At 47.4% G+C, this 16,458-nt stretch overlaps 1 protein-coding gene across 1 annotated transcript in view; it reads right to left on the minus strand.

Moving 5' to 3' along the window:
* The window catches only part of LOC111949506 (BCAS3 microtubule associated cell migration factor-like), a 220,612-nt gene that overhangs the window by 56,262 nt on the left and 147,892 nt on the right, over positions 1-16,458 (minus strand). Inside the window, 3 exon segments of the mRNA XM_070433866.1 lie at positions 4,673-4,770; positions 4,965-5,161; positions 9,769-9,869. Coding sequence (XP_070289967.1) covers positions 4,673-4,770; positions 4,965-5,161; positions 9,769-9,869 — 396 coding nt within the window.

The following is a 16,458-nucleotide window of genomic DNA, read 5'->3' on the forward strand; positions in this document are numbered from 1 at the left end:
ATTCCCCACCTTCCATAACAAAGCCACTCACCTACCAGAGAGAAATGAACTTGGAGAGAAGAGTCCCCTAAGGCAACCTGGTCCTAGGCTCTGTTCACAAACACAAAACACCCACAGCAAGGCCCCAGCGACAACAGCACAATAGGACCCAAACCAAATCATGAGAAAGAAACAAAGATAATACTGACACATGGAAAGAAATGAACAAAAAACACGAGCAAAACTAGCGAATGCTATTTGGCCCTAACAGAGGAAGTACACAGTGCGCAGAATACACTGACCACTGTGACTGACCCAAACTTTAAGAAGCTGAACTATGTACAGACTCAGTGAGCATTAGCCTTGCTATATGAGACAAGCCGCCGAGGCAGACATGGCCTCCAAGAGAAGGACAGGCTATGCTGCACACTGCCCACAAAATCGAGGTGGAAACTGAGCCTGCACTTCCCTAAACCTCCTGCCCAATGGTCACTGACCATATTAGAGAGAAGACATATTCCCAGATTACACAGAGATCCACAAAGGAATTTGGAAACACAAATCCCAACTTGATAAAACTCCCATATCTACATGCGGAGAAGAAATTCCACAGTGTGGCCATCACAGCAGCAAGATTCTCGACCTGTGGCCACAAGAAAAGGGCAACCAGGTGAAGAACAACACCATTGTAAATACAAACCCATATTTCATGCTTATTTATTTTAACTTGTGTGCTTTTATCTCCATTTGTACATTGCTTACAACACCTGTATATATATACTATAACATTTGTAATGTCTTTATTGCTTTTGAAAACTTCTGTATGTGTAATGTTTACTGTTCACATTTGTTATTGTTCTATTCACTTTTTATCAATATCTACCTCACTTGCTTCTGGCAATCGTTAACCCATGTTCTCCCATGCAATAAGCCCCATTGAACTTGAATTGAATTGAAATTAGGAGAGATGAGCGGAGGGCTTAAGAGAGAGAGGGAGGTTGAGAGAAGAGGTGAGGGTTAAGAGAGAGGGAGGTGTTAGAGAGAGGGCAGCGGTTTAAGGGGACGTAGTATAGAGAGAGAGGAGGGTTAGAGAAGAGGGGAGGTTACGAGAGAGGGAGGGTAGAGGAGAGGAGGTTAGAGAGAGAGAGAGGTGTTTAGAAGACGAGAGAGAGAGGGAGAGAGAGTGTAGAGAGAGAGAGAGAGAGGGTTAGAGAGAGAGAAGAGGGTGATGAGAGAGAGAGGGAAGGGAGGGAGGTTAGAGAGAGAGGAGAGGGTTAGAGAGAGAGGAGGGTTGAGAGAGAGGGTTAGAGAGAGAGAGGGAGGGTTAGAGAGAGAGAGGGAGGGTTAGAGCGAGAGAGCGAGGTTGAGGTAGAGAGAGGAGGGAGGCGCTAGAGAGAGCAGGTTAGAGAGAGAGAGGAGGTTAGAGCAGACGAGAAAGGCGAGGGTTTAGAGCCGAGAGAGAGGGATGCGTCTAGACCGAGCAGAGAGGGTCTAGAGACGAGATAGAGAGAGGCGTTAGAGAGAGCAGAGGTTAGAGCCGCAGGAGATGAGGGAGCGTTAGAGAGAGCGGAGGGTTCAGAGAGAGAGGGCAGGCGTTAGAGGAGAGCAGGGAGGGTTAGACGAGAGAGGGAGGCGTCTAGAGACGAGATGGGGAGCGTTAGAGAGCACGAGAGAGCGTTAGAGAGAGAGAAGAGGGGTTAGCAGAGACGAGAGGTTACGAGCGAGAGAGCAGAGGAGGGGTTAGAGCGAGAGAGCAGGAGGGTTCAGAGCGAGAGAGAGGGAGGGTTAGAGCGACGAGAGGGCGTTTTAGGAGAGAGAGAGAGGGTTCAGAGAGAGAGAGAGGCGAGGCGGGTAGAGAGAGAGGAGAGGGATGGTTTACGAGCGAGAGGCAGGGTTAGCAGAGAGAGAGGGTTAGAGGAGGTTAGAGAGAGAGAGGGTTAGAGCAGAGAGCAGAGCAGAGGTGGTTAGAGAGAGAGAGAGACGAGAGAGGCGTTTAGAGAGAGAGAGAGAGAGGGTTAGAGCGAGCAGAGACGGGGGGGGGATGGGTAGCGGTTAGAGCGAGAGAGGAGGTAGAGCCGAGAGAGGGCATGGTTAGAGCGAGAGGGAGGGTTTTAGAGCGAGAGAGGGGGGTTAGCAGAGACCGCAGAGGGTTAGAGAGACAAGACGGGGAGGTTTGCGAAGAGAGCCAGTCTTAAGACGGAGAGCGAGGCAGAAGGGAAACAGCGGGAGTGGAGGGAGGAAGAGAGAGAGACCGTTTCTATCCCTGCCGCTATCTCTCCCTCTGCTCCTTTTCTTTCTTCCTTCCTTCCTGGGGACGATGACAGGTAAATTGGGTTTTGGTAGCTGCCCTAGATTTATTGTTTGTGGGGTGGTCTTTTTTAAGACTTGAGGAGATGGGGCGGGGTTTGACCACATGTAAGGATTTATTGTGTGGGCTTGGCCTGAAATGCGACTGGACCAACGGAAAGCTGGAAGAGCCTGTGTGTATGAACATTGCGACATTGATTCGGTGTCTTGTTGTGTTCTAGTCACCTTTTAGCAGAGAGACATGTGTGTGTGGGGGGGGGGGGGGCGGCACTGTGCTGACCTCAACTAGGATTGTTTGAAGTGCTGTGCCAGTGTTAAGCCATATGTTTTCCTGTCGTGTGTGATATTTATTGTGTGTGTGTGTGCCCCTGTTGTGTGTGATATTGGTTGTGACACCCCTATTGTGTTGTGATATGTGTGTGTGTGTGTGTGCTGTGTGTGTGTGTGTGCCGGGGGGGGGGGTGGGGCCGCTGACCTGGTGTGTGTAATGCCAGGGGGCAGTGGCATCACTGAACAGGGCTGTTTAGAGCAACTTTTAAAAAACACCAATGGTGTCGCGGCATCTGCTGTGTGTTCCCTGCTTCCAACCCTGACATTGTAGGGTGTCGTGAGTGGGCGGTATGAGGTTACATATGCTGTGTGTTCCCTGTTCAACCTGCCACACTGTAGGGCTGTGTCGAGTGGGTAGAGGTTACATCTGCTGTGTGTTCCCTGTTCAAAACCTGCCACACTGATAGGTGAGTGAGTGCGGTATGCAGGTTACCATATCTGTGTGTTCCCTGTTCAACCTGCCACACTGTAGGGTGTGTGAGCGTGGGTATGAGGTTACATCTGCTCGTGTGTTCTCCCTGTTCAACCCTGCACACTGTAGAGCGTGTGTGATGGGGCTATGAGGTTACATATGCTGTGTGTTCCCTGTTCAAACCTGGCACACTGTAAGGTGTGTGAGTTGGGGTATGAGGTGTACATCTGCCTGTGTGTTTCCCTGTTCAACCTGCCACCACTTGTAGCGGTGTGTGAGTGGGCGATGAGGTACATATGCTGTGTGTTCCCTGTTTAACCTGCACCACCTGTAGGGTGTCTTGGAAGTGGCGGTATGGAGGTTACATATGCTGTGTGTTCCCTGTTCAACCCTGCACACTTGTAGGTGTGTTGATGGGGTAAATGAGGTTACCATCTTTGCTGTGTGTTCCCTGTTCAACCCTGCACCACTGTGGGTGTGTGAGTGGGGGTATGCACTACATCTGCTAGACACTCCAGACCCCTGTCAAGTGGTGTCTCGTAAACTTGGCTACATTAGCTGCAAAGTCCGTGCACACACACACACACACACACACACAAACTGCACTAATCCATGCTAAAACACACACACACACACACACACAAACACACACTTGCCCTTTTGAAGGAAAGACAAAAGCGATGTGTGTCTGATAAGAAGAGGCGCCACACCGGTGGCAGGCTAGAGACTGATAACCATCACTACCCTCCTCCTCCCTTCCTCATCTCTCTTCTCCTTCTACCTCCTCTCGTCTCTTCTCCTCTCCTCCTTCAGTCCTCCAGACAACAAGGAGAGAGGGAGGGGAAGCCTTCCTGGTTCAAACCAGGTAAGAATGTACTTTGTAGATGATTTTGGGTTTTGGTGAAAGGGAGTGAGATACCTCGTCAAAACATGCTTCAAGCGAAGATACAGTGTTAATAAAACAAACAGGGCTAGGTTACTGTACCTTCTACACACATAAAACCATAATAAACACACAGCAGAAATACCAAGACATCATACTAGTCACATTGATCCTAACGGTGGCTTCACAATGACATAAAAAAAACTAGCACTAAATCCAATTGAGATTCTCACAAGATCAGTACAACGGCAATAACCCCTAGAGAACAACACTGTACGTGCCGGTTTTCATCTCAACATGATTGGATTAAACCCTAACATCCTAACAGGATGAAGAAAAGGCCAAACGTAAAAAGAGACCATCTTTAAAGCAGATCAATCTAATCTAATACACAGATCAGGCCAATCACAATGCAGGGTTATGATTATGTCATCACTAGGACTATCTCCGGCTTGGATACTGTGAAGAGTCAGAGTAGATTATCATGTAAGTCGTTATGTGGTTTAACGTGGTTCTGTGTGTTTGAAGAGGAAAACAAAGGCTGGGGTGTACGCTAGGCCCACAGTCATAATGTTACCATCATTATGAATAAGATACAGTTGACACAGGTCACGGGTCTTGCATTTACGTGTGTGTGTGTATACAGACATTCTTCTGTACTGAACAAGGTGAAGACACCTGTACACAGTCTCATACCACAAATATACATATATCAAGACAGACAGATGGAATAGTATAGTATAAAGTAGCATGGTTCCTACCCGATCCTATATCAATGACTGTCCCCTGTCCCCTCCGTTCAGCCACCAGCCGAGAGGAACCAGGCATGCTGACCGGCTCAGAACGCACGGGCTGGATCCTACACACACAGAAATGTACAGCTACTTATGTGTGTGTTTATTTAACTGCTGTTATGCTACATTTATAGATATAATATATATATATATATATATATCATAGAATAATTTAGATTAAATCTTATTTTTGCAAGAGAAGACCTGTTCAAAATAGCAGAAGTCACATACAACTATGGCAGCATGATTGTCCACCTACCTGAGACTGTGAAGGTCCAGGTCATCAGTGTGGAAGTCTAACAGAGGCTGTTGAATGTCGCTGGGGCCCTGGGACTGCAGCACGGAGGAGGAGGAGGAGATGACCGTAGTCTGACCAGATGGGTGGATGGTCTTAAACTGGAACTGAGGACCCATCCACAGCCGACGGTGAGGCCCTGTGTGGGTCACTATCTCCACCTGGTAGGGGCCAGACAATACCATTAGCATGCTAGCAACATAAAACCACTGGAATAGTGCACTTACCTTCGTCTTATTTCACTTAGGTTAAACGAAAATACTGCTACTGTGTTTGTGTACAAACTGCTGAAAACCAGTTTCCCATTTGGGACTAATAAAATAACTACTACAGCGTCACTGTCCACATCCGTTCAGGATGTAAACCKGTCAGACTAAAGCCTGTTGTCCACAGAGCCAAGACGCTGTAGTCACAATGAGCTGGCGGGTGTGTGCGTTAGGGGAAGAGGAAATGAGGGAGACAGATTTCCGTGGCAACGGGATTAGAGGACGAGCGTCAGAGCCAAATTAGGGTCATCCTTTCTGAGAAATGCCACCGTGGCCGTTAAGGCTCAGGAACAGCTGTCCGCAGTGTCTTTCCCCTGAGAGATGGCATGGTGGGCCTTAACATGACAGAGTGGCAAACTCCATAGAAGTTTTGTCAGTAATGTTACACTAGATGGATGGGGGAGATGAGGAGAGGACACAACAATTGTAACTAGCTTTCACCTTCTCTTTTTACTCCCAATTTCTTATTCCCTCTCCCTTCTGCCCCATTCCCTCTCGCCCTCTGCCCTCATTCCCTCTCGCCCTCATTTCCCTCTGCCCTCATTCCCTTCTCCCTTCTGCCCCATTTCCCTCTCGCCCTCTGCCCTCTACCCTCTCCCCCTCTGCCCTCATTCCCTCTCCCTTCTGCCCATTCCTCTCGCCCTCTCCTCTCCCTCATTCCTCTCCCTTCTGCCCCATTCCCTTCGCCCTCTGCCCTTTCCCCTCTGCCTCATTCCCTCTCCATCATTCCCTCTCCCTTCTTGCCCCATTCCCTCTCCCCCTCTGTCATCTCCATCATTCCCTCTCCTCTATCTGCCGTCTCCAACTTTCTTTCTCGCTAAGAGCTCCTCTCAATCCTTCAGTTTTCTCTTTTATTTAACACAGACTCTCCTTCTTCCACACTCTGTCCCCTCTCTCTCTCATGTCTTTTGCAGTGAAAGAGCCAAGAACAGGGGTGACAGCTTAGGGTCTCGTAATACGCCATGGTGTGTGTGTGTTGTGACACGTGGCCTGGCACAGCTGTGTAAATTAGGCCACAGAGAGGGGAGAGGAGGATTTCAGTGTGTGTGTGACTCGCCAGTTAACACCATCAGTGTCGCCCAGCCCCAGAGATAAACAGATGCCATGGTTCTTCATCAGTGTCGGGGCGCAGGCCAGATGTTGCCCTCTCCTCTCCCCTCCTGTCTATCTGTCTGTCATGCCCAGCTCTCCTTGTCTCGGCCCTCCTGTCTATCTGTCTGTCATGCCCAGCTCTCCTTGTCTCGGCCCTCCTGTCTATCTGTCTGTCATGCCCAGCTCTCCTTGTCTCTGCCCCTCCTGTCTATTCTGTCTGTCATGCCCAGCTCTCCTTGTCTCGGCCCTCCTGTCTATCTGTCTGTCATGCCCAGCTTTCCTTGTCTCTGCCCTCCTGTCTATCTGTCTGTCATGCCCAGCTCTCCTTTGTCTCGGCCCTCCTGGTCTATCTGTTCTGTCATGCCCAGCTCTCCTTGTCTCTGCCCTCCTGTCTATCTGTCTGTCATGCCCAGCTCTCCTTGTCTCTGCCCTCCTGTCTATCTGTCTGTCATGCCCAGCTTTCCTTGTCTCTGCCCTCCTGTCTATCTGTCTGTCATGCCCAGCTCTCCTTGTCTCTGCCCTCCTGTCTATCTGTCTGTCATGCCCAGCTTTCCTTGTCTCGGCCCTCCTGGCTATCTGTCTGTCATGCCCAGCTCTCCTTGTCTCTGCCCTCCTGTCTATCTGTCTGTCATGCCCAGCTCTCCTTGTCTCGGCCCTCCTGTCGGTCTGTCGCACCCTGTCCTGACAACACGAGTTATAACAGAGTTGTGTAGAGCTCACAGAACCACCAATGGACTGTTGATATAACAGCTCAGGGACGTCTGATATGAAGTCACTGTATAGCACAGGAGGTGGAGGAGGGAGAGAATTATAGTCCAGTCTCCAGAGGCCTGGTCGCTACTGCATTAACCCAATAGAATGTGTCATGACCGTCAGAGCCAGACCTGATGACTTGATGGAGGGGTATTGAAACCAGGAGGATAAGGGGGAATTTGTGGGGTTGATTCAGGCATTGTTGTCATCTGATGGACCTGAGAGCCACTTACACTATTACGCACAAACTGTGTCCCAAATGGCCCCCTACTCCCTAAATAGTGCACTACTTCTGACCAGACCTCTATGGGCCCTGGTCAAAAGTAGTGCACTATAAAGGGAATAGGGGGCCATTTGGGACACAAGTAATGTCTCCTAAGTCACACTACATACAGCGCCCAGACGGACGGCACACACCAAAGGTCACAATGTGGAGTTGCATTAGAAACCTGCAGATACATCTGATTCTGAACACTGCTGATAATCTAATGAAGGGATCTGATTTAATGACATCCACAAGACAGCGCTGCTCTAACTCAATCTAGCCATTATCATCATACTATACATGTTTCACTATTTATCCTCTAGACTATTGTACAGAACAGAAAGAAACTGACAGCATGACCTTAGAGGGCTTGTGTCTAGAATGGATCAAGACCATTCTTGTCTTCCAGTGCCATTTCAGATTTGAATTTGAAAGGCGACGAGGTAAGTGTGTTGGGATAAACTGGAGGCACAAGTGAGATGCCATGTTGAGGAGCCTCATCCAATGATTTACAGGAGCTATTAAGTGTCAGAATTAGTGTCATTGAAAATATACCGTGCTGTTTCCTGAGGATAGCACTGCGACAACCAACAAAGTCCTGTGGTAACTTTGTTGAGTGCAATAAGTCAGAACCTTGGCTTAACAAGTTTGTCTGACAGACAACCCCATAACACCGTGTCCCCCATAACGCCATGTCCCCCATCACTGCTTGGCAGTTTGAAGCTGTACCTTACCAAAACAGCACAACTCCCCCTAGTGGCCTGGCTGCCAACCTCCATTTACAAAGATTTCACCTGGCTAATAATAGCACAGAGCAAGCGTAAATCCAGCCAAGCGTCAGTAGTTTTGGTGCAGGAGATGGTAGATAGACGGTAGTTGGTTTGGCTCCCGGCAACACTATCAGTAGCTACTAACCACAAGGAAACMACAGACTAAGTGGGATACATTTACCCCAATCCATTATATATGGCCAGAAATTATTGATGGTGGAAATGTGATGGTTACCTGCAGAGATCAGGCTTCAGACATGAGGGAGTGAAGGGTTAACCAAGCTGAAGAGAGTGCGGTCATATCATCATACAACTTATCTATCTGTAACGCTACATATCCCAACCATATATCCCTCCAAACCACATCTCACGGCAGTACTCAGTGCCAAAAAGGCCACTATTTGGTATTAGATTAAAATGTAACCTTATTTCAATAGTGGCATCATGCACTGCTGGACAAAGACAAGGAGTCCAACAGTCAAGAGCCACTTAGTCCAAAATCCACCTATTAGCTCCTGGGTCGTTTCAACTGAGTGCCTTTTGAGTAGTGTAACTTGGTGAAAAGAAAACACATTTTATTTCAACAAAATTGTAACATTCTGTCATGAAGACCAACTTAATAAAAAAACWATTTAAAAAATGGTGTGCCTATTAAGTGCCAAATAAAGTAACAGKGCTGGATTGTAAGAAGATTGAAGATTGCTCTGAATCAGCCATAAATCCTTTCGTGACAGGGGGAATGGACGGTTTTCTAGCCTGTCTATATGTGGGTAACAGGTTGAACATGTTCCACACACTCAGATTTACACCAGAAAAMAGAAAATTGCCCAAAATAGTAAAACAAGCTGACCTGCTTTTACACTATGATTTGACTATTATTAGCTGTTCAATGTTTCTTTAGAAAAACATATTCAAAAAGGATTATTTGCACCATATTAAAAATGAGAGTTCAGTTCACATATCGTTTTATACCTTCAAATGAATCACTAATCACATTAAATAAATAATAATCTTAAGAAATTACTTTGTCAAAGCAAAAAAATAACTAGGGCTTTACAATGRTGAAAACCTAAAGAAATGTTGGGGTTAAGTGGGTTAAAATCTTCCTAAAAGTCTCAGAATGTGAAAATGTGAATTTTAACACTTTAGCAAGTCTTCACTCATATAAAAAAAATCTGATTTCTAGGATTTTCCAAGTGGTCTACAATATGTTAAAGGGAACTTAATTTAATATGACAGGGTTTTAAATGCAATATTTGTGCACAATTTCTACTTAAAATATCAAAGGGACGCAAAAGGCTCCCCCTACCAGCTATTGGTAAGGAGAAGTCCTTTAGGAAAGAAAATAATGAGTTTGCTGGGCAATAGGCTCTTGAAGGGGTGACTGTCCCTCTCTAGCCACCATAGGACATGTGAAGTGCAGATGATGCAAATGCTTTGATATTGCTATAGATTGGAAGGATTCCTCAATCCATTCCTGGTGGACTAATAAACCTGCTCTACCAGTAACTAAGCATCAACCCTTTAGATGACCTGAATCAGGCGTGTTAGTGCTGGTGTGTTTCATGATGTTGACTTGGTTATCACTCAGAAAGGTACCAGCTGGGCAGTGCCAGTCTCACCTGTGAGAGCCACTCCTCGTCCTCCTGTCCGCTGTGGTCCGACGTCAGGCTGTCGTAAGACTCGTGGCGTGTGATAGGGCCAGGGCTTCCAGGGGGCACCACTGTGGACACAGAGACAGGGAGATAGTGTTTGTTAGAGCTGGCGAGCGAGAGAGGGAGCGGGCGAGAGAGAGAGGGCGAGAGARAGAGAGACAGACAGACAGGGAGGGAGAGAGAGACAGACAGACAGACAGAGAGCATGAGTTTTTCCTGTTGTCTAGTGTCTCTGACACTCAGTTAAGTCGAGAGAGGGGGGAGGAAAGAGAGCAAAAGGGCATTTGGGCATATGTGTGCCTGAGTGTGTGAAGGAGCATGTGTAAGTGTGAGTGAAAGAGAACATGTGTGTGAGTGAGCGTGCGTGAGGCCCGTCAGCGGCACAGAGAGAGAGGCACCCAGACAGATGGCGTAGTTGGAGGCTTGAATAAGCAGGCATGGAGAATGAAGCTTAAAGTGTAGAATCAGTCTTTTCTCATGGCACCTCAGGGCCTAGCGCCCCCCACCCCGTGTCAGTCTGTGGTGAATTTGTTTAATGTGGGAATGACTAATAAAGTTGTCAAGTTCTCATCTGGAGTGCACAAGGCGCTGCTGTCTCTTTTGCCCCCTCTCGCCTTTTCTCTCCCTCGCTCTCTCGCTTTTTCTCTGTCWCTCTCGTGCGTAGAGTAGGTGTTGGGAGGCYTCTTAAGGAGGTGTGCTTGTCGGTTTGACACCACACACAGCAGTGCTGTAACAAATACCTCGACTGACACTCTTCCACTGTGGAGAGGCTGCCCTCGTTTTCCTAAAAGCTTGCACCACACTGCTCTCTCCTGCTCTGGACACACGGGTGTGGTGAAGGTGTGTGTGGTTCCTAGCCAGATCCTTTGATACCTTAGGTTGCTCTCTAATGGCAGAAGAACAAAGCCTGCTTGTGTTACTTATTAAACAAAATCATTACTACCCTTCCTTCCTGTATCCCTCTCTCGCTCCCACCCACTCTACTCTTGCTCTATGACCCCTTGGGGGCAATAGCTGTTCCCTAATTAATTATTGATGCTTTGGAGCAGTTGCTGGCTGGCTGGATCGGGTTACGGCGACAGGGGGGGGGGGGGTTCCATTGGCCTGAGAGAGCCGGACAGGCTCCTGAGTGGGGAGGCAGTGGTCAACCCCAAGGGTCAAGCACAGTCGTAKGTAGGTAGGTAGGGTGTGTGTGTGTTAGGGAATGCAGGTATAGAGAGACAGACTGAGCCAACCACACATTTACAGACATATCTACCTGAGTGGCTGGATTGATATATAGATAGATCGACAGAGAGCCATTGGGTCTGCTGTTTTTACTGTCATTAGGGACTSTTAACCCTTTACACTCATGGTAATTAGCCTATATGGATAGGGATACATTTAAATGTTTCTTACAGAATAAATATGAAATGCAAAAGCATGGTAGCAATTGAAAGGTAAGAGTTTGGTAATTATGGGAACATTTATTATACCAARGTTGAGGACAACAGTTCACCTGACACAAGAATCCAAACATTACACTGTTGACTTTATGTGCATTTTACATTTACTTTTCGGCAAATTTGTTGATAACAACATACTCTGCATACCTTGAGTAACATAAGAGTATTCCTGGTAAATGTGGGGTAGGTGCAACATAAGACGAACAAATCACAGGGGTTTGAGAGAGACGACTAACTGGTGTCTCCAAGCTGCCAACCACCTTAATTATTCCTTAATCATTTCATTGCACTTTTATGACTCAAAGAAGAGTCTTAACTATAAGGTTAAGATTTTAACCTCTCCTAGCTGTGCCGTTGAGTTACTCGAACAAAACCCTGCATCCCCACCATTACTGTGTCACAATTACTGTTGCTCCTTATGCAATCCCAAAACGGCACATTATAAATAGCAATCTGGGTCAGGTGGGCATCATTTGAAAGCTTGTTTTATTGCCAACATGACTGGCTAAGTTCTACAATTTTGGTGAGCATTGAAAGGAGTTATGAGTGCATTCAGATGTGTGTTCAGCTGCGAATTCTCTTCACAATAAACAAACAGGATCATTCTGTTCAGAACAACTCAGGGTGTGACGACATGTCATCTTGTAACTGTACATTAAACACAGTGACCATAAACGTTGCCACTGTGTATGACATGAGTTTAATGATATGCAAATGAGTGCCCAAATCTCCCTATAATCATCGGGGGGGGGGGGGGGTTAGCAAACAGAGCTCTACTCTACCTTCAATAGGAAAGTTCCATAACATGTACGAAAATGTTTCAGTCCAGTGACAACACAATGTGAAAACAGTGTACTAATTAATCATCACAAGGCGGCATATTTGCTTTAGTGATGGTTGATAGCAAAGATTACCATCTGAAATTACTATTATAACCATTCCTATCAAGTAGAAAAATTGCTAATTGGTGGTGTTTACCAGGCACATCTGATTGGTGTTATTCTTTGAAAAATCCCCTGTTCTGGTAAAACACACTAAAAACCAAAAGTGATTTAAAAAAACTTTCCTAAGCTATCTTAAAGAGCCTGTGTCTCTGTGTCTCTGAGAGGATGTGGTCTAGTTCTGCTGACCAGAGGAGAGACTCAGTGAGTGGTCTGGTCAATGCCAGTAGCAGTAGGTAGCGCAGAGGTGCGTCCAATATAGCACCCTAGTACCTATACAGTTCCCTGGTCAAAAGTAGTGCACTATATCCGGAATAGTGTGCAATTTCAGACAGAGTGAGTTGTCTGGCGGATGCAGGTAGCAGTAACAGCAGGTATAGTGAGCAGACCCAGAACAAAGCAGGGCCATGTATTGATCCGGGCTGACTGCTGACCTCAGGGCAGGGGCTGATCTCTGGGGAGAAATATGACTAATGATCTGATCTGTTCAGTGGTGGTCAGCCTCATTGTCTAGTTGTCTGGCCTGTCCCTTCCGTTCCACCTCTAACCTCTCTCTCTGTCTCTCTTGCGCTCATTTGGGCAGCTCCTTTTGACAATTAGGCAGGCCAGTTGGGATAATGTCACGATCTGGCTTGCTTGTCCATGGCTGATCCTTTYCCACTTTCTCTTTACCAAACCGCCCAGCGGTGAAGATCAGCTCCTGCCGCCCTCGGAAGTCTCTCACTCAGCGAATTAGCGGTGATTGACGAGGCCGTGGCACTTCGTCATGGTGGAAGGCCCAGGAGACAGCCAGCCGCCAGTTACTACATTATGAAAGGAAGCTAGGGGCTAGACTTTATATTCGTATTGTTATCTTTTAATATTTATTGTTGTTGCATTGTCAAGAAGGAACTTGCAAGTAAGCATTTCGTTGGACGGTGTATACCATGTGTATACTGTATATACCACTAATAAAACGTGAAACTAGGGGGAGGCCAGGGCCTAAAAGCATCAGCGCAGCCACCACTGAGGTGCCTAGCCTACTCAGAGAGATCAGAGGAGCCAGCCAGAAGAGCAGGGAGGTAAATTATTCACGCCATGTTTGCCTCCACGAAGTCTTGCGGCCGGGGAAGAGGTGTCTGAACACACACGACAGACAGCTATGTAAATACAGCCCCCTCGCTTCAAAAAACGTCAAGACCAGAGGGGGGAAAATATGCCCTGAATTTCAGGAATGAATGCTGCAAATAAGGACGGAAAAAAGCCTCACATTCATCAATCGTGTGGTGGTGTTATTCTAAGGGATCCGACCGCAGGATTAAATCTACTCTGACACCTCAGGGCAACACAAATTGGGCCTATTCATTCATTCATTTTGGGCCTTTTAGAATGAAAAGGGTCTCTGTTTCTCCTAACTGGCTGATTGAGCCATCCACACCACAGTGAGGATTCCCTGAGCCATCAAAGCTGGACTGAGACAGCATTTATGAGGCCAGCTCTTCTTCCTTATCGCATCTTCATATCTCTCTGTCTCTGTGTCCCTGTCTGTGTGGGTGGTATGTTCGTTTGTGTCTCTGTCTGTGAGTGGTGGTGTGTGTGTGTGTGTTGTGGGTGTTGTGTGTGTGTTGTGTTGTGTGTGTTGTGTGTGTGTGTTGTGTTGGGTGTGTGTGTGTGTGTTGTGTGTGTGTGTGTGTGTGTGTGTCTGTGTGCACTTCTCTCTCGGTCTCTTTATCATCCCCAGCAGTGTGGGGGCTGCTGTTTACCCGGCTGTGGCCCAGAGCGAAGCGGGCCCAGGCGGTGCCAGTGGGCTGGGCAGATGGACAGGTGGAGATAGTGACCATGAAGTGGCGCCACCGCTGCTTTATCACCAGCCTGCAAGGCTCCTCTCAGGCTGTGGCATGAGCTCTCTCCTCCATCGCAACATATTGCATTTTTTAATCACACCGGTCATCCAATATAGAAGAGCACGCTGGCTGTCAATCACACAACTGTAAACCCTCTAACCCATGCTCTAGAAGGTTGTGGAACCAGCTAGGTCTGAATACACAGACTCATTTGCAGATCTAAAAGGGCCGTGATTAATCATACCCCTCTCTGTCTTTATCTTTGCGAATTTTCTTTCATCAATCTCCTTTTCTCCCTCTTCTTTGTCTCGGTCTCTTTCGCTTTCTCCTAACCCTTTCCCTTTTTCCTCCGTCACTATGTCTTCTGGTTGGCGTTGGGGTGTTATCTACTATGTTAAACTAGACCCCTAGATTATGTAGTTTGTTCAGAGCAGGGGAGAGAGTAGCAGCTTTCCCTTCATAAGCCCTGTGACTTTATGCACCCTGGAGAAGGCCCACAGAGCCAACAGTGTGTGTGTGAGCTGTGTGTTGTGTTGCTGTGTTGGGTGTGTGTGTGTGTGTGTGGTGTTGGTGTGTGTGTGTGTGTGTTGGTGTGTGTGTGTGTGTTGTGTTGTGCTGTGTGTTGGCTGTTCCTGATGTGCGTGGGTGTGTGTTGTGTGTTGCTGTGGGTCATGTGTGTGCTGTGTGTGCTGTGTTGGCTTGAGTGTGTCTGTACGCGTGATAAATGCATCCTGAGTGTCGACTCGCCCGCCTGAATCCAACTCCCTTTCTGCCGAATCTTGGCAGCAAAGGCTGGCGAGCCGTGTTGAAACCGACTTCGTGCGTGCTGCTGATGCAAGTGGTGTGGAAAGTGGCACTCCGTTGAGCGTAGGCGCTGCAGGAAGCGGGGCAGGCAACGAGCATGGTGGAGTCAAGTGACAATGAGTGAATTTGTATTACTGGTGTGTAGAATCGCATTATGTTGGTGCCTGCTCGGCTGGCAGATGGAGCGAGGGGGGGAGGAGGACGAGAGGGGGGCAGGCTAGTGATATTTTGGACATCACTAATTGGAGCTAAATGTGAGAGAGCCCTGAGACTAAATCATTATGCCTTCTCGCAGGACAGAGTCACACTAAACCCAGCTCCGATGCTCGCTGCCCGACCCGTCACACCAACTTGACTTCATCGCTCTGACACTAGAAAGGACTATTGGAACTCATTTGAGAAAATATCCTACCCGCTYAGCCCTGAGCACTGGGAGAACGTCTACCTCCCAAATGGCACCCTATTCCCTATAGTGCACTACTGTTGACCATAGGGCCCTGGTCTAAAGTAATGCACTAAGTAGGRAATAGGGTGCCATTTGGGAAGCAGACAATTTAGCGTAGAATAGAGGAGACAGAAGAACAGGCACACGGGAGGAGAAGGGGATTTGCCCCAACGGCACTTCAGGAGCTAATTACTGATTTATGTTTATGCAGCTAATGCAACAACGCACACTTATAACGGAGGATAAATTAAATGTGTGGCCATCCGTGTGCACTCTGCCCCCCAGAGTTGTCGTCTTCTTCCTTCTGCCATCTCCAGCCTCCACATGTCAACCTAAAGTGCTTGGTGCTCTTTGTACTTGTTACTGAGTTAGGAGGAGTTTGGAGGCTGGCTAATTGGCTTCATTTGAATGAGTTGAGTGGAGTTGGTTGAGCTGTTAGCATTGTCATGCTGACTTGTTCAGAGGAGATAGACAAAGAGACATACAGTGACAAAGGCTTGATTCAAAGTGCCGTACAGACGGAACAGAACGTATGAAAAGCTGACAGTTCGTGTGATAAGGGATCTGAGACCAGATGGAGTGATGGAAAGATGTCGGATCTCCACTGAGGGTTTTAAGAGGGAACAGGGAAGTAATGGAGGATGATTGAAACAGTCCTACTCCTCAGCATGTCACCAATAAGAGGGTGAAGACAATCTCCCATAGAGAACAAACAGTAGGAATTAGTAGGCTTCAGCTCTGGCACAGGTCGGATGCAGGTAGCAGTAACAGCAGGTATACGTAACGGTTCCATATTTCACTGAAAGAATAAACGTTTTGTTTTCGAAATGATAGTTTCCGGATTCGACCATTTTAATGACCAAAGGCTCGTATTTCTGTGTGTTATTATGTTATAATTAAGTMTATGATTTGATAGAGCAGTCTGACTGAGCGGTGGTAGGCAGCAGCAGGCTCGTAAGCATTCATACAAACAGCACTTTCGTGCGTTTGCCAGCAGCTATTGCTCTGTTTATGACTTCAAGCCTATCAACTCGAGATTAGGCTGGTGTAACCGATGTGAAATGGCTAGCTAGTTAGCGGGGTGCGCGCTAATAGCGTTTCAAACGTCACTCGCTCTGAGACTTGGAGTAGTTGTTCCCCTTGCTCTGCATGGGTAACGCTGCTTCGAGGGTGGCTGTTGTCGATGTGTTCCTGGTTCG

This window comes from Salvelinus sp. IW2-2015, linkage group LG22 (genome assembly GCF_002910315.2).
Source record: "Salvelinus sp. IW2-2015 linkage group LG22, ASM291031v2, whole genome shotgun sequence".
Lineage (NCBI taxonomy): Eukaryota > Metazoa > Chordata > Actinopteri > Salmoniformes > Salmonidae > Salvelinus > Salvelinus sp. IW2-2015.